The sequence below is a fragment of the Heptranchias perlo genome, chromosome 7 (genome assembly GCF_035084215.1).
Source record: "Heptranchias perlo isolate sHepPer1 chromosome 7, sHepPer1.hap1, whole genome shotgun sequence".
NCBI lineage: Eukaryota > Metazoa > Chordata > Chondrichthyes > Hexanchiformes > Hexanchidae > Heptranchias > Heptranchias perlo.
The window spans coordinates 41723266-41748655 of record NC_090331.1 but is presented as its reverse complement, the minus strand read 5'-3'; the positions used below and the strand labels follow the sequence as shown (position 1 = coordinate 41748655).

General features: G+C 46.0%; 1 protein-coding gene across 1 annotated transcript in view; it reads left to right on the top strand.

Moving 5' to 3' along the window:
• LOC137323999 (sodium-driven chloride bicarbonate exchanger-like) overlaps positions 1-25390 on the top strand; it is a 174002-nt gene that overhangs the window by 46889 nt on the left and 101723 nt on the right. Inside the window, exons 4-6 of the mRNA XM_067988170.1 lie at positions 12707-12845; positions 13908-14068; positions 24251-24439. Coding sequence (XP_067844271.1) covers positions 12707-12845; positions 13908-14068; positions 24251-24439 — 489 coding nt within the window. The remainder of the gene's footprint in view (positions 1-12706; positions 12846-13907; positions 14069-24250; positions 24440-25390) is intronic.

The window sequence follows — 25390 nt, the reverse complement described above, 5'->3', positions numbered from 1 at the left end:
TGTAGTTTGAAATGCTGATAGCTGGAAGGGAAAGATGGAAGAAACTTTGTTAGAATATTCCAGATGGTTATGGAATGAATTTGTGCATTTATGTTAAGCATTAACTGTATATAACCTCTTAAAATGCTATTAAGCAAAAATAAACACTTCAATATATTTGCTTCACTGATAGTTCTACTTTTAAGTGCTTCAATATGCTTAACAGTACAATTTTACTCTTGCATGTTTGAAAAATTTTGTTAATGAAGAATAATGTGGATTATTTGCTTTACTTATTTTTGATACCTTAAATGAGTTAAGTACACAAAAGAGAACTGCCATAATATTCTCTTCTTAATTTTTTGGTAAGCAATTTTTGTATTGCCTCCTCTTCCCTTTTCAAAATATCTTTCCAAACTACCCATACTTCTGTAGATAAGAGAGCAGATAGGCAGCCTGCGATCAGGACTCAGTCAAATCCATTGTAATTGGCTCAGCGACTGGTCCTCCAGCGTTCCTCAGTCCCTGTGGAGAAGTGCCTCATCTCTACACTTCCCCCGAACATTTTGGCCAAGGTTAACAACTTATATTATGGGGAATTGCAAGCATCACTCTGCTGTCTATCTTACGTTGTTTAATTTTTAGCAATGTGCAGAAAATTGCAATGATTGGTCATGGCAGAGTCTTGGCAATTTTATGGCAGGTCATGACGAACCTTTATAAAACACTGATTCAGCCACAACTGGAGTATTGGGCTCGATGTTACCAGGGCTGTGGGTTCGCGGCGGGGGGGGGCTATTCGCGCCTGGTGAAATCAGTCTGCCCCCCGCGCAATCGCAGCCTAATTGGATCCACTTACCTGGTCTTCCGGGTTCCCCACTGCTGATCTGCGCGTCGGGCGGGCTGCGCATGCGCAGTAAGGTCTGTCAGCTGGAGGAGCTCTATTTAAAGGGGCAGCCCTCCACTGACAGATGCTGCAACAAATAGCAAAAATTACAGCATGAAGCAGCCCAGGGGGAAGGCTGCTCCCAGTTTAATGATGCCTCACTCCAGGTATCATTGGATGGGGTGAGGAGGAGGGGGAGGACAGAGATCTTTCCCCCGGCGGGTGGGAGGAAGCAGCCTGCTTCTGCCTCCAGGAAGGCCTGGCTCGAGGTGGCAGAGGAGGTCACTTGCACCACCAACATATTGCCCACCTGCATACAGTGCAGGAGGCGCTCCAATGACCTAAGTAGGTCAGCCAAAGTAAGTACACTTACTCATTCCCCTACACTCCATCTGCCACATCACCGCCCCCACCCCACATCTCCTTCTGCACTGCCAACACTACTCTGTCACATCACCCCTCATAGCTCATCCTCATCTTACCTGCACTTATTCACCTTGCCAGTACTCATCCCGCCATTACCACTCAACCCAATCCTCATACAATCTCATGGCTCTATCTCATACTCACCCTCTCGTGCATCTCTTTCACAGTCAGCCTCACTCAACCTGCCACTACCTATGCTGCAGCCACAGGGCATGCATCACATATGTGCAGTAGGCAGCGTAAGGCAAACGTGTCATGAGCATGAAGGGGATGCACGAGGGTGTTTGTCATGGTTTTTACTTATATTGAATTTCTGACCAACTCACATTACATATTATATTGGCACCACTACTGCCACGTCTTTGCGAATCTTGTCTGGTTTGTGCATAATGCCCTTTCTTGAGGATCACAATGAAGACCCACAACTGATGACACCCATTGTGTCACTGCAGAGTGGTGTAGGTGTATTTGCGCAGACGACTGAGTGACGTCGGTGATGTCCCCGGTGGCACCCTGAAAGGATGCGGAGGAGAAGTTGTTGAGGGCAGTGGTAACTTTGACAGCGACAGGTAAGAAGATGGTGCTCGGGCCAACTGGGAGCAGCTTGGCATGAAGGAGGCTGCAGATATCCACGACTACATGTCGAGTGACTCTGAGCCTCCGTGCGCACTGCTGCTCAGAGAGGTCCAGGAAGCTGAGCCTCAGTCTGTGGACCCTGTGGCGAGGGTAGTGCCCTCTGCGACGCATCTCTCTCTGCGGTTGTCCTCCCGCCTTCTGTGCAGGTGGATGTGTCACTGCACTCTGTTGTGGAGCTCCACGTGTCAGAGGTGGACGGCGTGGCCAGCGAGGCTGGTGATGCTGTTCGCCCTCCGAGGAGGTCATGACTGCAGCTACGGCGGCCCCCATCCGGAAGATGTACATCTGAGGGGGTCCGCAAGGTAGGTACATGTCTGTGGACCCCGGGGTAAGTGTGCAAGTTGGTAAATTTGATTGTCAGGAGGAGGGTGGTGGAGGCCAAACTTTGTCCCAAGTGACAGAGTGGCCTCCTGCAATGAGTGAGGGTCTCCCCCCACCACCCCCCCCGCAACCTGTCAAATGGACCTTTGCAGCTGCCACAGGCTGACAGCTGCAACACGTCCATTTCAACTGGGAGTGTTTCCCCCAGTATGGGAAACAGTCCCAGTTGTCTGTAAAATCCCACCCCTCCTCACATAATCCCTTAATCAGGTCTGTTAATGACCTGAAATAGCTAGGTAAATTTTCTCAAGTGGCACCCCGCCGGCTTTAATTGCCTGCCGGAGTCCCACATGCGGGGGCTGCGCGCGCACTTTGGCGTGTCTGTGGGGAACCCGGAAGTGGGCGGGTTGGAGCCGGGCTCCGGACCCGCTCCGGGATTCCCCGATTTTCGGAGCCCCCCCCTGCCAGGAACGCACCCGATAGCGGGTGCTAAAATGAAGCCCATTGTGTCCAGTTCTGGGCACCGCAGTTAGGAAAGATGTGAAGGCCTTAGAGAGGGTGCAGAAGAGATTTACTAGAATAATTCCAGGGATGAGGGAATTTAGTTACGTGGATAGACTGGAGAAGCTGGGGTTGTTCTCCTTGGATCAGAGACGGTTGCTAGGAGATTTGATAGAGGTATTCAAAATCATGAAGGGTCTGGACAGAGTAGATAGAGAGAAACTGTTCTCATTGGCAGAAGGGTCAAGAACCAGAGGGCATAGATTTAAGGTGTTTGGCAAAAGAACCAAAGGTGACATGAGGAAATTTTTTTTACACAGCGAGTGGTATGGATCTGGAATGCACTGCCTGAGGGGGTGGTGGAGGCAGATTCAATCATGGCCGTCAAAAGAGAACTGGATAAGTACTTGAAAGGAAAAAATTTGCAGGGCTACGGGCATAGGGCGGGGGAGTGGGACTAGTTGGATTGCTCTTGCGTGGAGCCAGCGCGGACTTGATGGGCCGAATTGCCTCCTTCTGCGCTGTAACCTTTCTGTGATTCTGTGATTCTATGATTGGGTGGACGGTACTTCTGATATTTGGATCATTACTCACTTAAATAAATTTTTATCATTATGATAAACGAAGGCTGCTATTAGATCAGCGAAAAGGATAATGGAAAAGAGGATTGTAGACAGTTGTGCAAGTAATGGGAAAAGCTTTTTCAGTTATGTGAAGAGTCAGAGGATTGTCAAAGCCTGTATTGGGCCATTGAAGGTTGCTCAAGGTCAGGTTACAAACAACTCATTGGTATGGCGGAAATATTAAATGAGCACTTTGCATCGGTCTTCACTCTTGAAGACCATGCTTGACTGTTACAATTTAATGATGTTAATAATAAAACTAGTAATATTAACATAGATGAACATATTGATTTAGATAGAATTAAGAACCTGAAAATAGATAGAGCAGTCGGGCCGGATGATATCCACCTGAGGGTCCTCAGGGAGATGCGTCACGTGCTATGCAAGCCCGTTGCCTCTATTTTTGATAACTCTCTGCACTCTGGGACTGTTCCCGTAAACTAGAAGGAGGCTAATGCAGTCCCCATCTTTAAAAAAGGAGACAAAATGGACCCGGGTAACAGTAGGCCCATTAGTTTGACATCAGTAGTAGGAAAGATGCTCGAAGGAATAATTAGGGATGTAATATATGATTACTTGGATAAAGAGGGACTTACTGGGGACACTCAACGTGCCTCCAAAAAAGGTCATGTCCAACAAATTTGATTACATTTTTTGAAGATGTCACCAAGATGGTGAATGAGGGAAGCCCAGTAGACACTGTCTAATTAGAATTCCAAAAAGCTTTCGACAAGGTACTGCACAAGAGGCTTCTCTACAAGATCAAAGCCTCGGTATTAGTGGTGATATATTGAGCTGGATTGAGAACTGACTGGGAGGATGTAGGCAGAAAGTAGTTATAGATGGATTTGGATCTGTTTGGAGACCGGTCACCAATGGTGCCCCCTCAGGGATCGGTGTTGGAATTGTTGCTCTTTACTATTTTTATTAATGATCTAGATGTAGGTGTTGGGGGTACGATCTGCAAATTTGCAGATGACACCATAGGAACATAGGAACAGGAGTAGGCCATTCAGCCCCTCGTGCCTGCTCCGCCATTTGATAAGATCATGGCTGATCTGTGATCTAACTCCATATACCTGCCTTTGGCCCATATCCCTTAATACCTTTGGTTGCCAAAAAGCTATCTATCTCAGATTGAAATTTAGCAATTGAGCTAGTATCAATTGCCGTTCAAGATACCAAGATCTTTGTGAGTGACAGGACTATGGACGATGCTCGACTGCTTTAGGTGGATGTTGATTTGTTGGGGGACTGGGCTCATGAATGGCAAGTTATGTTTAATTTGGAGAAGTGCAGTGTTATGCATGTGGGCAGGACAAATGCTTAATGTGCTTACACCCTTCGGGGAAAAGCATTAAAGTAGCTGGAGAAAGAAAGAGATCTGGGCGATCTAGTGCATAAGCCTCTAAAGGTTCATTAGCAATGCCGTGAATCGATAGCTAGAGCAAATAAGGTGTTCGGTGCATTTATAGGACAATTGACTATAAGACAAAGCATAGTATTTTGTCCCTGTGCAAGACCTTGGTCAGGCCTCATTTGGAATACTGTGTCCAGCTTTGGTCTCACATGGTGAGTGATATTGAGGCTTTGGAAAGATTGCAGTGGAGGGCAACTAGACTAATTCCCAGCTTAAAGCATCTTACTTATCAAGGTAGGCTAAAAGAAAAGCGTAGACTTAGGGGTGATCTGATTGAGGTTTATAAGATGATAAAAGGAATAGATCATGTTCCAGTTGACAGTTTGTTCCAGTTAAATACATTAGGGAAAATCAGGGGTCACAATTTTAAGTTGTACAAGATCAGATCTAGGTTAGATGTTCGGAGGTGGTTCTTTTCCCAGAGAATAGTGGACCTCTGGAACAGGCTACCGACTTGTGCAGTGGACGCCGATTCGCTGAATTCCCTCAAGCGAGAGAGGACCTGTTTCTGGCTGGGGCAGAGATCACCTCTTACAAAATGTAGGTAATGTAATGAATTATCAGGGCTAGAGTGATCCCCTGGACTAATTTTGATCACCAAAGGGGGTTGGAGAGGAATTTCCCAGATTTTTTTTCCCTAGATTGGCCTGGGATTTTATCTTTTTTTTGCCTCTCCCAGGAGATCACATGGTGTGGGGTGGGGAGTGTATATATTGCGATACACCGGGTATCACGATTGTGTGGGACAGGCTGGACCAGAGGGTCTTTTCCTGTCCGTCATTGTTCGAATATATCACACAGAAAAATATCCCTCCTTCCAATTTTCCTCCTTTAAACCCTTCTACTCTGTCCTGCTGCAGTGAGTAGAGTGGAAAATTCCAGATTGTGGACCTCCATGGCCACTCTTGATGTTGCTGTGTGATTGAATGACTGATACAAGATACGCTTCTTCAGAATGTGAATTTGTTCTGTCAGCAATTTCTTCTATAGGACTGCTCTCAGGTCATCATTTCTGTACGTTAAACTTGCCTCCTAGATTTTACAACCATTTTGCTTGCAGTATGAACAGTGCAGATCGACTTAACCTCCCTGCATCAATTCAAATTCTGAAGCTGAATTAGAGCACTGGGTTCCATACATGATGTTGGAACTGGAATGCTTTCAGTGGTATTCCAACATCACACTAAACATCTCCCCAACTTGAATTTAAAATGGCAGATCTACCACGTTGTGAAATTACCACATTTTTAAAAAAACACTCACAAATGGACTTTGACAGTGGGCAGTTTTTAAAGAGGAACTGTATATATTTTCATATAATCCCAAATGTTATGAAGATATATATGTGTACTTGTTGGCCGTTACTTTCTGTCATCTTATAAGCCTTCGAACAACTGCTCAGAGATGCTTGGGAACAGACTACTTGCGTAGAACCCCTCTATCATGCACAAGGTTTTGCACACAGTCTCTTGAATAAATTTCAGTTCCTGATCATGATGTCATTACATGGGGGGAATCCAACAGAAGATCTCGCCTCCCAGGCTGCCACAACAACAATTTTAAAACATAAAACATGGGAGAAAAGAGAACTCTGAAACAACAGAAAGATAACATCTATCTCTTTATAATAATTATGACACTTGAGATAAAATTGTAATTTGACTGTTTCCCTTTAATCGTCTAAATTTTAAAAATAGTGGGGGGAGAAAATTGGATAGTGGCCGTTTTTGGGCGTAGGTAGCGTGATGTGCTATTACCGCAAGTCCAGTGGCCCCTGTGCTGGCAGGACGCAAGTTTCAGCCCACCCTAGGGCTTACCTGTAATCAGCGTTCCATTCCAGGCCTTGCACGTGGAATCAATGCAATTTGCACTTTCCACCACTAGAGAGAGCTCAATTTCTTAAAGGGAGGATGTTTCTTAGAAATTTCTTAAAGGTAGCTGGTATCTGTTATTTGCTGAAAAACAGTCTACTGTCTGCACGGAGTCTGAACAGAGATCATACATCGCACATGTAAAACACAGATGCAGGTCCCATCCCTATGTTTACACACTGATGAGTTATGTTAAAACATTGAATAAAGGTTGCGCACTACTAAATCCCACATCCTCCAATCTGCATGCCAGACCGCACCAATGTGCCGATCTGAGTTGGTACCAGCCCTGCGAGAGTGCATGCACCAAGGTTCTCTGCTGATGCACTAGAGACCTTAGTGCAAGAGATGGACAGAAGGAGGGACATCCTATATCCACAGTGGGGGGCAAGAGGTCCTCCAGACATCGATCCAAAAGGCAGTGGGAGGCAGCGGGGGACGAAGTCAATGCCAGGCGCACAGCATCATGAACATGTATGCAGTGCAGGAAGAAGTTCAATGCTTTGACATGAGTGGTCAAGGTGAGTGAGGACAACTGTCAAGTTGCGTCACACACCAACTGCACCACGCACTACACCCCCATTACACACATACCAAAAAACTCTTTCCATCGGTACTTAACTCTTCCAACCAGATGCTTCCTCTCGTCCTTACACATTACCACTGTTTCAAGCCACCCACCCACAACTCACAGGCCACACACACTGGCAGCTATTCAACCATGACAGGCACATCACCTAGACACACGTCCCGCTTTCTTGCAAGAGAAGGTGGCGCATATGAAGAGGCTGTAAGTGGCAATGGCATTTAGCCCGTTTAGCCTGTTCCGCCATTCAGTGAGGCCATGGTGGACCTGTGACCTAACTCCATATACCCGCCTTCGTCCCATATCCCTTAATACCTTTGGATCACAGAAATCTATCAATCTCAGATTTAACTTTCACAAGTGAGCTAGCATCAACTGCTGTATGCAGAAGAGCGTTCCAAACATCTCCCATCCTTTGCATGTAGAAGCATTTTCTAACTTCACCCGTACATGTCCTGGCTCTAAATGTTAGGCTATGTCCCCGCATCCTAGTATTCAAGTGTAGGAGACCTCCAAAAACAGTTACAAATGTCTCGGCAGCCAGAAGCAATAATCCAGCCACTAAGCTGTAAATCCTGCATGGTCCCTTTAAATAGCGCAGGTGGGGGGTCCTCCAGGCACTCTAAGACATGTTTAGATGGTTGGGGTTAAGACTGTGCGTTGAGTTGAGCGTTAAGTCCCAAAACGGTGTCTATCACTTTAAATCAGCGTTGCACACTGAAGCCATTTTCTCCCTACTTTACATGATTCCAGCATTCATTATCTGCGCCTGCGCTAACTCCTATACCAAGATAGCGTCTGGCGCACGTCACGCTGGAAACGTGCGTGCGCATCCAAGAAGTCATCTTGGATGTCAGAGAGGCCGCGTGGCGCCGAAACAACAGGCGCTATCTGTTTGAACATCTATCCATTTTCAGAAATCTAATTGCTCTGTATTAATCACATTATTGGTTATGTGGCTAGCAAGGACAAATCGGATATGTGATTCAGTATATGTTGACTGCTGACTTGCTCAACATCCCCACAACTGCCCAAAATGCCCTACTCCCTAGTCTCGCTCTCCTGGCCTCAGTTTCTTTCTCCCAGTACTGTCCTGGCCCTTGACTCTTAGTCTCCACTCTCAGCCTCCGCCCTGGGATTCTGTGGGGAGAAATATCAGGGCCTGCAGAGCAGGATACTGTTGGTAGTGAGATAAAGCTCCAGCGGTAAAGATATTATCCCCAATTCCTGCGGGAATCAGGCTTGCAGGGGATGGGGTGAGTTGGAAGTCGCCATGCGTTGCCAAGGTGGGACCCGGGAGATTTAACAACCAGACCTTGTTTTAATATGATTGATGGATTGCCAACCCGATCGCATGGGGAAACAGGCAGCCCACCCACTTCCTCCGCGCAATTTCCGGCGGGCCTTCCAAGGTCTATTCAGAGCGGGAATTAATCTCTGAAAGTGAAGTTTACTGATTTGCTTGTTACACTGCTGCAAGAAGGATCAAGTAGGAGGATGAGTCGTGGTGCTGCTCCCAGGTTTTCTGATGTCTCCCTGGACTTCCTAATGGAGGAGATCATTGACCTCAAAGAATTTTATTTAAAGGAATAAAATAGAAAATGGCAGAAATGTGCAGGAGGTAGATAGGGCTTTAAACTAAATAAGGAGGGGGGAGGGTCCCGGTGGAGAGAAATCTAGAATGCTAAAGAGAAAAGACAAGAAAGCAGTGCAATAAGGATAACCAGACTGTGTAAGGAAGGGACAGAACGTACAAACAAAAGAGTGCACTAACAAATAGGATCCGGGTAAGAAAAAATGGTAATAAGACAAATAGGGCCATAGTACAGAAAAATGTTAAGATGTCTAAAAATGTTATCCAAATCCAAAGGCACTGTATCTGAATGCACGAAGCATTTGTAATAAGGTTGACGAGTTAACAGGTCAAATAGATGTAAACAGATATGATATAATTGCAATTACGGAGACATGGCTGCAGGGTGACCAAGGCTGGGAGCGGAATATCCAAGGGTATTCGATATTTAGAAAGGACAGGCAAAAAGAAAAAGGAGGTGGGGTGGCGTTGTTAGTAAAGGATGAAAATATAAGGATAAAGTGTGAGTATTGTGTGCAGTTTTGGTCTCCTTACCTAAGAAACGATGTACTTGCCATAGAGGGAGTGCAGCGAAGTTTCACCAGACTGATTCCTGGGATGGCAGGAATGAGGAGAGATTGGGTCGACTAGGCCTGTATTCACTAGAGTTTAGAAGAATGAGAGGGGTTCTTATTCAAACGTATAAAATTCTGACAGGACTAGACAGACTGGATGCAGGGAGGATGTATCCCTGGCTGGGGGATCCAGAACAAGGGGGTCACTGTCTCAGGATATGGGTTAGGACATTTAGGACTGAGATGAGGAGAAATTTCTTCACTCAGAGGGTGGTGAACCTGTGGAATTCTCTACCACAGAAGGCTGTGGAGGCCAAGTCACTTAAAATATTTAAGAAGGAGCTAGATAGATTTCTAGACACAAAAGGCATCAAGGGGTATGGGGAGAGAGCGGGAATATGGTATTGAGATAGAGGATCATTCATGATCATATTGAATGGCACTGCAGGCTTGAAGGGCCGAATGGCCTACTCCTGCTCCTATTTTCTATGTTTTTAATTCAGAGCAATAGTGAGAAAGGATATTGGCTCAGAAAATCAAGATGTAGAATCAGTCTGGGTGGAGTTAAGAAGCACCAAGGGGCAGAAAACACTGGTGGGAGTTGTCTATAGGCCTTCAAACAGTAGTGGTAATGTAGGGGACGGCATCAAACAGGAAATTAGAGATGCATGTAACAAGGGTACTACAGTAATCATGGGTGACTTTAATCTACATATAGACTGGCCAAACCAAATTAGCAATAATACTGTAGAGGATGAATTCCTGGAGTGTGTACACGATGGTTTTTTAGACCAGTGTGTTGAGGAGGCAACAAGGGAACAGGCTATCCTAGATTGGATATTGTGCAATTAATAATCTTGTTGTGTGGGGTCCTTTAGGGAAGAATGACCATAACATGATAGAATTCCTCATTAAGGTAGAAAGTGAAGTAGTCCAATCCGAAAGTAGAGTCCTAAATCTAAACAAAGGAAACTACGAAGAAATGAGGAGAGAGTTGACTATGATAGATTGGGAAGCTTCATTAAAAGGCATGATGGTGGATAGGCAATGGCTAACATTTAAGGAACGAATGCATGAATTGCAACAGTTATACATTCCTTTCTGGTGCAAAAACACAAAAGGAAAAGTGACCCAACCATGGCTAACAAAAGAAATTAAGGATAGTATTGGATCCAAAGAGGAATCATATATAAAGTTGCCTGAAAAAGTAGCAAGCCTGGGGATTGGGAGCAGTTTAGAATTCAGCAAAAAAGGACAAGGAGATTGATTAAGAGGGGAAAAATAGAGTATGAGAGTAAACTTGCAAGGACATAAAAGCGGACTGTAAAAGCTTCTACAAGTATGTAAAAAGAAAAAGATTAGTGAAGACAAATGTACATCCATTACAGTCAGAAACGGGAGAATTTATAATGGGGAGCAAGAAAATGGCAGAGCAATTAAACAAATACTTTGGTTCTGTCTTCACGGAAGAGGACACAAATAACTTCTCAGAAATGCTAGGGAACCAAGGGTTTAGTGAGAAGGAGGAATTAAAAGAAATTTGTATTAGTAAAAAAATAGCACTGGAGAAATTAATGAGACTGAAAGCCGATAAATCCCCAGGGCCTGATAATCTGCATCCCAGAATACTAAAAGAGGTAGCCATGGAAACAGTGGATACATTGGTTGTCATCTTCCAAAATTCTGTAGATTATGGAACAGTTCATGCAGATTTGGAGGGTGGCAAATGTAACCCCACTATTTAAAAAAAGAGGGAGAGAGAAAACAGGGAACTACAGACCGGTTAGCCTAACATCAGTAGTAGGAAAAATGCTAGAGTCTATTATAAAGGATGTGATAATAGGACACTGTAAATATCAACGGGATTAGACAAAGTCAACATGGATTTATGAAAGGAAAATCATGGTTGACAAACCTACTGGAGTTTTTTGAGGATGTAACAGGGAGAATAGATAAGGGCGAACCAATGGATGTGGTGTATTTGGATTTTCAGAAGGCTTTTGCTAAAGTCCCACATAAGAGGTTAGTGTGCAAAATTAAAGCACACAGGATTGGGGGTAATATAATGGCATGGATTGAAAATTGTTTAATAGACAGGAAACAGAGAGTAGGGTCTTTCTCGGGGTGGCAGGCAGTGACTAGTGGGTAACCGCAGGGATCAGTGCTTGGGCCGCAGCTATTCACAATATATATCAATGATTTGAATGAGGGAACCAAATGTAATATTTCCAATTTTGCTGATGACACAAAACTAGGTGGGATTGTGAGTTGTGAGGAGGATGCAAAGAGGCTTCAAGGAGATTTAGACAAGTTGAATGAGTGGGCAAATACATGGCAGATGCAGTATAACGTGGATAAATGTGAAGTTATCCACTTCGAAAGGAAAAACAGAAAGGCAGAATATTATTTAAATGGTGATAGATTGGGAAATGTTGACGTACAAAGGGACCTGGGTGTCCTTGTACACCAGTCACTGAAAGCAATACATGCAGGTGCAGCAAGCAGTTAGGAAGGCAAATGGTATGTTGGCCTTCATTGCAAGTGGATTTGATTTCAGGAGCAAGAATGTCTTACTGCAGTTATACAGGGCCTTGGTGAGACCACACCTGGAGTATTGTGTGCAGTTTTGGTTTCCTTACCTAAGAAACGATATACTTGCCACAGAGGGAGTGCAGCGAAGGTTCACCAGACTGATTCCTGGGATGGCAGGACTGTCGTATGAGGAGAGATTGGGTCGACTAGACCTGTGTTCACTAGAGTTTAGAAGAATGAGAGGGGATCTCATTGAAACATATAATATTCTGACCGGGCTGGACAGACTGGATGCAGGGAGGACTTTTCCCCTGGCTGGGGGGGGTCTAGAATGAGGGGGTCATAGTCTTAGGATACGAGGTCGGACATTTAGGACTGACATGTGGAGAAATTTCTTCACTCAGAGGATGGTGAACCTATGGAATTCTCTACCACAGAAGGCTGTGGAGGCCAAGTCACTGAATATATTTAAGAAGGAGCGAGATAGATTTCTAGACTCAAAAGGCATCAAGGGGAATGGGGAGAGAGAGAGAGAATATGGTATTGAGATAGAGGATCAGCCATGATCATATTGAATGTCGGAGCAGGCTCGAAGGGCTGAATAGCCTACTCTTGTTCCTATTTTCTATGTTTCTATACTTCTATGTCAGCCAATATCTGAAAGATAAAGATAGGTTAATATTCTGAGTTGTGATTGTTCATCAGAAATGCACAGTTTGTCATAAAAAAGTCACTTGTAACATTTGTTTCTTAGCTCCATTTTCTAATGTTCTTCAGATACTCCATCCCAGCGTGTGCAGTTTATTCTTGGAACAGAGGACGATGATGAAGAACATATCCCTCATGACCTCTTCACTGAGCTTGATGAAATCTGCATGCGTAATGGCGAAGACACAGAATGGAAAGAGACTGCTAGGTGATTTTTGTTTCTGAATATCAGGATCAGGAATATCTTCAACAAATTAAACTGGTGATGTTCTATTTCTCTGATGTTTCAATCTGCTGCTATGTGCTCTTTTGATGGTTTAGCTGATTAAGGCACAGAGAATCTGACCCATATAGACAGAAAAAGTCCCATGTTAAATCTTGGTTGAGTAAGCTGATTTCAGCCGGGGAGCGGGGGGATAGGGTCCAGTATGGGTCCCACAATAGCCTCAGCCCTCCTGGATTAAAGAAAATTAGCCAAGGTTTCTATTCCTGATCCCTGTTCATTCAACCTTGTTGGAAGTGTGTGTGTGTGAACATCGGGTGAGGACAGGATCGGACTTGGCTCTGATGCCCCCCGATTCAATTATCTCACTGTCACTCACTGTCCAGGGTCACACGCGAAGAATATGCGTGGAGATGGCCGGACATCTGTAGAGCAGTACGCAGGGAAAGAGGCAATGCTTTGTGGAGAAAGGGAAAGGAAAAAACAAGGAAAACTTGTTCATACAGAAATAATATTTAATACTAGCACTAATTAATTTCTATATGTACCAATCTGATCTGAACCAGATTTTGAATTTCCGGAATTTCCGGAATCAATCATATTTCATTAGCACAAACAGCCAAATAGTTATGTAGAAGCCATGAGAGTGCATTCTGCATACATTTAATCTCTGATTACAAATGCAAGCTTCTGGAGAATATTGTTTAAGTTGCTTGGATGCATTATTTGAACTTTGATAACTAAGCTACTAAATTGCTAGAAAATTACTTGAAGATTGATAAACACATTGGTTATCTGTAACTCTTATTAGTTTAGCAGTATGTTATTGTATGATAAAGATATGCTTTTTTTGTTTTTGGAAAATAAAATCTCTATGTACTGGCTACAAGCAGTTTTCTAAAATTAAACATCCTTATAGGCTGACAGATGCAGCACTCAAAGTACCATCTTGTTGACATACATCAATGCAGCAGTTCCACTTAATAAAATGATATAGTGGATAATTTAAGCACTTTAATGTACTTAGCTGTATGTCTGTGAATTCAGGTGGCTAAAATTTGAGGAGGATGTGGAAGATGGAGGAGATCGATGGAGTAAACCATATGTTGCTACATTGTCACTTCACAGCCTATTTGAATTGAGGAGTTGTATCATCAATGGTACAGTCCTGTTGGACATGAGAGCTAGCACCATTGAGGAAATTGCAGGTATGTTGCAAATGCACAGTGAGTCATAGGGCAATTATTACTCAAAAATAAATGGAACAAAATAGCAAGTTATGACCTAATGCATTATGACTAAAAAGCAACTTTGTCGTAGTTTGTGGGGTCAAGGGGCAGAGTCGTGAAAGACAGGCTTTTGGTGCTACCAGGTCAAAATTGTTTATGAATGACATCAATTAATTTAATTTATGAATTATATCAAATATAGGGCAGTGGGAAATACTACTTTGCCCAAAGCTATTGTTTTTAGCTATTGGTTTTGTGTACTGTGCTCCCATACGGTCACCAGACTTTGCACAAATAGTGACCCTGGAAAGCCCATATTTGTAGATATTTAGTGAGGGCAGGATTGGCTTGACTGTGATAATCCCACAGCCATATAGCCTGCCAGTATTCACTGGAGTGAAACCACTTGGGTGAAGTGCCACAGGTCTGCAGGTATATATGGAACTGTGCCCTAGTGTGAATCAATGCCTTCAGGAGAGGAAGGGGAAAATTAAGGGAAAGCTGATACTGTGACCAAAAAGTAACCAAATATGAAACACTCTTTAAAAACTAACCAGTAGATAGCAAAAGTCTAAATTTATGGACATCAATACTCCTGCAACACTCCTGCTCCTCCTGTCCCGCAAGGAAGCCTTTTAAAAAAAAAATTAAAAATCGAATTTACCCAGCCATCTTCTGGCCACGGTCCTGCTTCCTGCCAGGTGGCTCGAGCACAGTGTGTCGCAGCTGCAATCTGGAGTAAAAATCACATTGGGGGTCCGAGTGTTGTTATTGGACCTGATATTTAAATATTAATGAGGCCCCCGCCTGCATGCACCGGGCGCCTTCTCCGCCACTGTTAATGGCAAGTGTGAACGCATCGAGAACGGAAGCGTCTGACTGCCATTTTAACCATTCGTCTGCCCCGGGGAGGCAGGGTCAAAAATTGTGTCTTTTCATTCACAAGCACGTAGTGTAAATCACCTTGTCTCAGTCACATCCCTGAAATTATTTAGAATCTTTTGAATGATGCTGTTGGTTGCAGCATCTAGCTAGCTGTATATAAAAATACCATTTTCAAACTATTAAATATGCAAAAATCACAAAACTAATGATTAACCATAACCATAGTCATTACCTCCTCCAATATCTCCAACAACTTCCCTGCATGGGCCTCCTTGTTCTCAAAGGCCTTGGTCTTGCTTTTTGGTCCCCAGAGCTAAGGGCCCCGATATTAGTGGGGAGGCGGGATGGCAGTGAGGGGGGCGATTGGACGTGTGGGTAACCTGCCCAATAAAATCTGTCCGTTCCCTACACGATCGCGGGTAAATTGAAGCCATTTAACGTGGCTTCCGGGCTTACTGTCAGAAAGCTGCGCAGTGGGCGGACTGCGCACCTGCATCACAGGCTGTCAGCTGGAGGAACTCTATTTAAAGGGGCAGTCCTCGAATGGCTGCTCCCGGAGCAAAAACCCAAACAGCACAATGCAGCAGCACAGGGGGAAAGGCTGCTCCTAGATTTAGTGACGCCTCACTCCAGGTGCTACTGGATGGGGTGAGGAGGAGGAGGAGGGATGTGTTCTACCCGACGGATGGGAGGACCTCCTCCTGTCCTTGCCCTCTCCCGTGCATTCTGGGTATGGTAGCATAGCGGTTATGTTACTGGACTAGTAATCCAGAGGCCGGGACTAATATTCTGGAGTTATGAGTTTAAATCCCACCACGGCAGCTGGGGAATTTAAATTCATTTAATTAATTAAATAAAAATCTGGAATAAAAAAATAACTAGTATCAGTAATGGTGGCCATGAAACTACCGGATTGTTGTAAAAACCCATCTGGTTCACTAATGCCCTTTAGGGAAGGAAGCCTGGCCTATATGTGACTCCAGACCCACAGCAATGTGGTTGATTCTTAATTGCCCTCTGAAATGGCCAAGCAAGCCACTCAGTTGTTCAAGAAGGCGGCTCACCACCACCCTCTCTAAGGGCAATTAGGGATGGGCAATAAATGCTGGCCAGCGAAGCCCACATCTCATGAACAAATAAAACAAGTGGCCTGCCTCTACCACCAATAAGGCCTGGCTTGAGGTGGTAGAGGAGGTCACCAGCAGCAGCAACATCTCCTGCACCTGGATCCAGTGCAGGAAGCGCTTCAATGATCTAACTAGGTCAGCCAAAGTGAGTACACTTACTCATTCTCCTACATTTTGTCTTTAACATCACCGCCCCCCCACCCCCCAACTCATTCTGCACTGCCAACACTCCTCGCACCCACTCAACTTACCAGCACTTCCACACCTCCCCATTACTCACTCAACCCAATCCTCACACAATGTTCACGGCTTTGTCTCCGACTCACTCTCTGATGCATCTCTTTCACGGTCAGCCGCACCCAAACCAATGCATTCATCGCGTTGGCCACATCACCACCACTCACTCACGCATCTGTACTTCCTCCCCTTATAGGAGAAGAGAGCCCAGAATGCAAGGGAGAGGGCGAGGACCGGAGGGGGTTCGCAACAGATAGTCGTCCTCACAGACGATGAGCAGGATGCGCTGGAGCTGAGCCGCACCCTCGAGTGTATGTCCGTCGGGGATGCGAGACTGGCACCCGACAAATGTCTGGTGACGGAACTTTAACATTCAGCACACACAATATGAATTGATGTTAACATGCCTTGCCAACTTCAGCATTTGTGAGCATGCTTAATATTGCCTTCTGTTCTCTTACAGGGCCTTCAACGACTGCTGTGACGTCAGAGGGCGATTCCTCAGAGGACCTGAGGGTGCACTGTTGCATCTGAGCGAGCCATCCACCAGCGCAGATACACACACCTCGGTGGGTCCCAGTCCGCAGTTAGTTGGGGTCGCACATGTGAGTTATCACACACGTGAACACGAGCAGACAGTGGTGGCAGGGGCAGCTGTGGAGAGTCCGCGTCGGAGGGAACATCCTCTCCAGGCTCTGCTCAGCGAGACACAGATGCTGAACCCTGGGGGCCATCCTTTAAAAGGAGAATGATCAAGGGGCAGCAGCACGTTTGCGAGGTGCTGGAAAGGTGCTGCACACACTCTCCACAATCGCGCAGAGGATGGAGGAGTCCTTCAATTCCTGCATGAGTGGAATGGTGGCACAGGGTACGGTAGCATAGTGGTTATGTTACTGGACTAGTAATCCAGAGGCCTGGACTAAAATCCAGAGTCATGAGTTCAAATCCTGCCATGGCAGTTGGCAAATTTAAATTCAATTAATTAATTAAATTCAATTAATTAAATAAAAATCTGGAATTAAAATACTAGTATCAGTAATGATGGCCATGAAACTACCGGATTGTCGTAAAAACCCATCTGGTTCACTAATGTCCTTTAGGGAAGGAAACCTGCCGTCCTTACCTGGTCTGGCCTATATGTGACTCCAGACCCACAGCAATGTGGTTGATTCTTAATTGCCCTCTGAAATGGCCTAGCAAGCCACTCAGTTGTAAAACCTCGCTACGAAAAGTCATAATAAGAATAAAACCGGATGGACCACCCGGCATCGGACCACGAGGCACCGAACACAACGGCAAAACACCAAGCCCAGTCGACCCTGCAAGGTCCTCCTTACTAACATCTGGGGACTTGTGCCAAAATTGGGAAAGCTGTCCCACAGACTAGTCAAGCAACAGCCTGACAAAGCCATACTTACAGAATCATATCTTTCAGCCAACGTCCCAGACTCACCATCCCTGGGTATGTCCAGACCCACCAGAAGTGGCGGTACAGTGATATACAGTCAGGAGGGAGTGGCCCTGGGCGTCCTCAACATTGACTCTGGACCCCATGAAATCTCATGGCATCAGGTCAAACATGGGCAAGGAAACCTCCTGCTGATTACCACCTACCGTCCTCCCTCAGCTGATGAATCAGTCCTCCTCCATGTTGAGCACCACTTGGAGGAAGCACTGAGGGTAGCAAGGGCACAGAATGTACTCTGGGTGGGGGACTTCAATGTCCATCACCAAGAGTGGCTCGGTAGCACCACTACTGACCGAGCTGGCCGAGTCCTGAAGGACATAGATGCTAGACTGGGCCTGCGGCAGGTGGTGAGTGAACCAAAACGAGGGAAAAACTTACTTGACCTCGTCCTCACCAATCTACCTGTCGCAAATGCATCTGTCCATGACAGTATTGGTAGGAGTGACCACCGCACAGTCCTCGTGGAGATGAAGTCCCGTCTTCGCACTGAGGACACCATCCAACGTGTTGTGTGGCACTACCACCGTGCTAAATGGGATAGATTCAGAACAGATCCAGCAGCTCAAAACTGGGCATCCATGAGGCGCTGTGGGCCATCAGCAGCAGAATTGTATTCCAGCACAATCTGTAACCTCATGGTCCGGCATATTCCTCTACCATTACCAACAAGCCAGGGGATCAACCCTGGTTCAAAGAGGAGTGTAGAAGAGCATGCCAGGAGCAGCACCAGGCGTACCTAAAAATGAGGTGCCAACCTGGTGAAGCTACAACTCAGGACTACATGCATGCTAAACAGCGGAAGCAACATGCTATAGACAGAGCTAAGCGATTCCACAACCAACGGATCAGATCAAAGCTCTGCAGTCCTGCCACATCCAGTCGTGAATGGTGGTGGACAATTAAACAACTAACGGGAGGAGGAGGCTCTGCAAACATCCCCATCCTCAATGATGGCGGAGTCCAGCACGTGAGTGCAAAAGACAAGGCTGAAGCGTTTGCAGCCAGAAGTGCTGAGTGGATGATCCATCTCGGCCTCCTCCCGATATCCCCACCATCACAGAAGCCAGTCTTCAGCCAATTCGATTCACTCCACGTGATATCAAGAAACGGCTGAGTGCACTGGATAAAGCAAAGGCTATGGGCCCCGACAACATCCCAGCTGTAGTGCTGAAGACTTGTGCTCCAGAACTAGCCGCGCCTCTAGCCAAGCTGTTCCAGTACAGCTACAACACTGGCATCTACCCGACAATGTGGAAAATTGCCCAGGTATGTCCTGTCCACAAAAAGCAGGACAAATCCAATCCGGCCAATTACCGCCCCATCAGTCTACTCTCAATCATCAGCAAAGTGATGGAAGGTGTTGTTGATAGTGCTATCAAGCGGTACTTACTTACCAATAACCTGCTCACCGATGCTCAGTTTGGGTTCCGCCAGGACCACTTGGCTCCAGACCTCATTACAGCCTTGGTCCAAACATGGACAAAAGAGCTGAATTCAAGAGGTGAGGTGAGAGTGACTGCCCTTGACATCAAGGCAGCATTTGACCGATTGTGGCACCAAGGAGCCCTAGTAAAATTGAAGTCAATGGGAATCAGGGGGAACACTCTCCAGTGGCTGGAGTCATACCTAGCACAAAGGAAGATGGTAGTGGTTGTTGGAGGCCAATCATCTCAGTCCCAGGACATTGCTGCAGGAGTTCCTCAGGGCAGTGTCCTAGGCCCAACCATCTTCAGCTGCTTCATCAATGACCTTCCCTCCATCATAAGGTCAGAAATGGGGATGTTCGCTGATGACTGCACAGTGTTCAGTTCCATTCGCAACCCCTCAAATAATGAAGCAGTCCGAGCCCGCATGCAGCAAGACCTGGACAACATCCAGGCTTGGGCTCATAAGTGGCAAGTAACATTCGCGCCAGATAAGTGCCAGGCAATGACCATCTCCAACAAGAGAGAGTCTAACCACCTCCCCTTGACATTCAACGGCATTACCATCGCCGAATCCCCCACCATCAACATCCTGGGGGTCACGATTGACCAGAAACTTAACTGGACCAGCCATATAAATACTGTGGCTACGAGAGCAGGTCAGAGGCTGGGTATTCTGCGGCGAGTGACTCACCTCCTGACTCCCCAAAGCCTTTCCACCATCTACAAGGCACAAGTCAGGAGTGTGATGGAATACTCTCCACTTGCCTGGATGAGTGCAGCTCCAACAACACTCAAGAAGCTCGACACCATCCAAGATAAAGCAGCCCGCTTGATTGGCACCTCATCCACCACCCTAAACATTCACTCCCTTCACCACCGGCGCACTGTGGCTGCAGTGTGTACCATCCACAGGATGCACTGCAGCAACTCGCCAAGGCTTCTTCGACAGCATCTCCCAAATCCGCGACCTCTACCACCTAGAAGGACAAGAGCAGCAGGCACATGGGAACAACACCACCTGCACGTTCCCCTCCAAGTCACACACCATCCCGACTTGGAAATATATCGCCGTTCCTTCATTGTCACTGGGTCAAAATCCTGGAACTCCCTTCCTAACAGCACTGTGGGAGAACCGTCACCACACGGACTGCAGCGGTTCAAGAAGGCGGCTCACCACCACCTTCTCGAGGGCAATTAGGGATGGGCAATAAATGCTGGCCTCGCCAGCGACGCCCACATCCCGTGAACGAATAAAAAAAAAGGTACAGGAGGGAATCTCTGAGATACTGTTACAGGGATCTTTGAGATAGTGTCGCGGGTAAGTGCGGGAATGTCTGTGATGGAGAAAAGGCTAGCCTCCATTGAGCTTCAAGTGCGGTTCACCAATGAGTCCATTCAGGCCCTGATAACGGCTGTTCGGACTCAGGGTGAACAACATTCTGCCGCCTTTAACAGGCAGGCAGATACAGTAGCACTGGCCTTACAAGGTTTCACACATGTCCTGCAAACTGTCATCCAGCAGAGTGGTAGGAGTGGTGTGGGCCTGGCCCAGGGAAGGATGATGGCGAACGGGGCCACTCAAAGCGCTCCCACATCTCATCCGTTGTCCCCCTCTCAACCAGTACCCGCAATGCTGCCTCCTCTCCAGGTGGCCGAGTCTGCCCGTGCACAGGTGCAGGTGGAGCAATCTTTGGAGGGGCCCTCACCCGCACCAAAACCCAGAGGGCATAGGCCCAAAGCATCTTATTGGTCAGGGCATGAACAAGAGCAACCTGCCACTACCTTTGCTGCAGCCACAGGGGATGCACCACTTAGGAGTTGTAGGAAGCGAAAGGCGAAGGTTTTGTAAACACAAAAGGAATGCACAAAGGTGTTTGACAGTTGGTCATGTTTTTTATTTATATTTGCTTTTTGTTAAACTCACATTAAATATTATTATTGTCACCACTACTGCCATGCCTTGGCCATGCTTGACTGGTTTCTGTAATAAGGCCCTTTCATGAGGCTCACCGTGAATGCCCACACTTAATGCCACCCATTGGGTCACCCTACATTGGGGTAGGTGTAGTTGCAGGACTGTTTTGTGCGGGGGTGGGGTGGCTGTTGTGGCCGCTGCTGTATCCAGGTGGTGAGGACTGGACTCTTCACACTGTCTGATGTTAGGAGAACTGTTCACATATCAGTGACTCCCTGGCCTCACAAGCAGCCAGGTGAGCCACAGTTCTGCCCATGGATTGCTCCTGCTCCTCCTCCTCCTCCTCCTCTGTCTCCTCCTCCTCAATGTGGGTGGCAGATGTGGTTGGGGCCTCCTCCAGCGGCACCCCTCTATTGTGGCACAACAGACGACCATAATGCATTCCATTCTGTCTGGCGCGTATTGAAGCGCTCCCCCAGAACGATCAAGGCACCTGAAGTGCATTTTGAGCAGCCCTATAGCATGCTCAATTGTAGACCTGGTAGAGATGTGGCTGTCGTTCTATCGACGCTGTTGCTCGATGTTGGGGTTCCTCAGAGGTGTCATGAGCCACATGTGCAGGGGGTATCCCTTGTCCCCGAGGAGCCAGCCCTTGCGGATATTCGGTGCGTGGAAGAAGGGCGGGATGTTGGACTCCCGAAGGATGAAGGAATTGTGGCAGCTGCCAGGGTATCTGGCACACACATGAAGGAATCTCTTGCGGTGATCATAAATGAGCTGAGTGTTGATGGAGTGATAGCCCTTCCTGTTGATGAACAGTCCTGGCTCGTGTGGAGGTGCTCGTATTGCTATATAGGTGCAATTGATTACATCCTGCACCCGTGGGAAGCCAGCCACAGCATGGAATCCGACTGCCCTCTCCGTCTGGCTGAGGTCATCCATGGGGAAGGTGATATTGTGCGAGGCCCTGCGAAACAAGCCGTAGGTGACCTGCCTTATGCACTTGTGTGCAGACGACTGAGAGACCCTGGCGATGTCCCCGGTGGCACCCTGGAATGATCCGGAGGCGAAGAAGTTGAGGGCAATGGTGACTTTGACATCGACAGGTAAGGAGATGCTGTTCGGCCCAGCTGGGAGCAGCTCTGCGTGAGGGCGGCTGCAGATGGCTGCGACTACCTGGCGACTGACTCTGAGCCTCCGTATGCACTGCTCCTCAGAGAGGACCAGGAAGCTGAGCCTCAGTCTGTAGACCCTGTGGCAAGGGTAGTGCCTCCTGCGATGTCGCTCTCTGTTGTTGCCCTCCTTGCTCTTGTGTAGGTGCCTGTGGTGCAGCACTGTGTTGTGGAACTCCACGTGGCGGAGGTGGACGCCTTGCCTGGTGATGTTGCTCATCTTCAGATGAAGTGTTAAATGCAGCCATGGCGCTCCCCCATCCTGATGGTGTGAGTTTGAGGGGGTCCGCAAAGTAGGTAAATATGTTTGCACAGCAGAGTTATGGGTGGAAAGTAAGAATTTTGAGTGAAAACACAAAGGTTTTGCAGACAAATCTTTGTCTGAAGTGACAGAGTGCCCTACTGCAATAAATGAGCTTTTCTCCCCACCTGTCAAATAATCATTTGCATCTCCCACTGGCTGCCGGTTGAAACATGTCTGTTGCATCAGGGAGTGTTTGCCACAGCACGGGAAACATGCTGAGGATCCTTCGAAATTGCACTCCTGCCAAAATGTCTACTCATTCAAGTATTTCAAGTACTTTAACTACATGTCAAACTATGCAAATGATCATCCCGCCGGCTTTAATTGCCGGTGGGACTCCCGCATTCAGGAGGTGCGCGTGCGAAGTCAGCGGGTTGGAGCCAGGCTCCGAACCCACTCTGGATTTTAGCAACTTTCCCCCCCGCCCCCAACGGACCTGCTCCGTCATCCGAAAATCAGCCCCAAGGTGTCAGCCTTGGCTCAGTAGTAGCACTCGCACCTCTGAGTCAGAAGGTTGTGGTTCCTTCGTCGTCGTTGGGTCAAAATCCTGGAACTCCCTACCTAACAGCATTGTGGGAGAACCTTCACCGCACGGATTGCAGTGGTTCAAATAGGCGGCTCACCACCAGCTTCTCAAGGGCAATTAGGGATGGGCAATAAATGCTGGCCTTGCCAGCGACGCCCACATCCCATGAATGAATAAAAAAAATCTAGGCTGTCACTTAAGTGCAGTTTTGAAGGAGTGCTACACTGTCAGAGGTGCCGTCTTTCAGATGAGACGTTAAACCAGGCATGTGCTTTCTCAGGTGGATGCAAAAGAACCCATGCCACTATTTCAAAGAAGAGCATAGGAGTTCTCCCCGGTGTCCTGACCAATATTTATCCCACAACGAACGTCATTAGAACAGATTATCTGGTCATTATTTCATTGCTGTTTGTAGAACCTTGCTGTGTGCAAATTGGCTGCCGCGTTTCCTACATCACATCAGTGATTACACTTCAAAAGTATTTTATTGGCTGTAAAGCACTTTGGGACAACCTGAAGTTGTGAAAGGCGCTATATAATTGCAAGTTCTTTCTCTTTCTTTGATCATTCTACAGACCCTTGGGTCAGATGTTTTTCATGCCTCTGCGCGTGGGCAATCTGAGGGCCTATTGCTCCTTGCTGGTGCTTTTTTTGTAGATCCATGTTGCACACATGCATAATCGCAATGTTTTCCATCACAATGTTTTCCCAGCTATCCATCCATTCGCACTCTTGGCCTCCTTTACTTCCTTGCTATGTGCTCCGCTTCCTTTCTGGCCTTCCCTCTGCTCTTGGCTGATCCACCCCTTTGTGCTACCCTTCTCGTGCCTGCTTTCTATTCCTGGCTGCTGTCCTGCTCCCAGCCACTGCTTAGTCTGACCCTGTTGTATGCTTCTGGGCTAGGTTATGCTCTTCGTTCCCAGTGACTCCTGAGGTTAAGGACATTAATAATTAGAAACAATGTCATAAGATAAAGATTTTTAAAGATTAGTTCCTGTAAACTAAACCTAAAGGTCAGATGGTCACTAGCTAGTGTGTAGAATTTCTCAGCAACTTGTTTCAAAAGTTAGCAATAGTTGATTTCAATTTACTTTTCACAGACCTAATTCTGGACCAGCAAGTGGCCTCAGGACAACTAAGTGATGATATCCGTCAAAAGGTGCACCAAGCCCTTCTAAAACGACACCATCATCAGAATCAGAAGAAGCTTAGCAATCGGATTCCTATAGTTAGATCCTTTGCTGATATTGGAAAAAAACATTCTGATCCACATTCATTGGATAAAAACGGTGAGATGCTATTCCTTCAAGTCTGAAGAGGAAAGTAAAATACATGTCAAAGCAAGTAGTGTAAATTTGTTTAGTATTTATAACTAACATAAACATAGAATGAGGACAGTTTTATGTATGTTTGAAATGAAATTCAGCAATTATTTATTAATACCATATAATAACTGTTTATGAGAAGGAATACTAATTTTAAGTTAATTTTGTTCAGCTATCAATATTAGATCCTTTATAATACCACATTTTATATCATCCCATTTTGATTCACTTTGGTTTTTGCACTTCCTAGAATGCCATATGATTTTTGTTAAGTAATATATTTTTTGACTTTGACTGAATTCTTAAATATTTTAGTGCTCCCATAATGGTTTATTGTGTGAATGAAATGCTTGGTGTGGTGATGAGCAACACAGACCAAGAAAGGCCCAATTTCCATCCTTAGTTTGTACTGTGATAGCAAATCTGAGCCTGGACAGGAGTGGAGGTACTTCATGCTCGAGTTTTCCTCTGTGGATTAGTTTGTAAATCCAGCTGTTACATTTTTGGATTTTTCGATCCTATTTTATCAGCTATTGTATCTTAGATCATTCTACTAGGTGGTTCACAACTCCATATGCCTTTGAGAGTGTCTGCACTACTCATGTCATCTACGTCAAACATTTGGAATGTGTCTGGGACAACAACAAGAAAACTCTGATCTGTCAATTATTTTTAATCCAATGGAATTATTCTGATGCTGCCTTAAAAGCTATCACCAGTCCTTGCTGAACAGTACAACATCATGTCGGACCTTATTCTAGTTTTAAGCAAGTTAATTAAAAATTGAACAAGTGCATATACAACAATTATATATATATATATATATTTGCAGTAAAAATTCTATTATCTATGTCATCGAAGAGGTAAAATGACAAAAGATCATAGATATCAATACTAACCTTTATCTCTATAAAC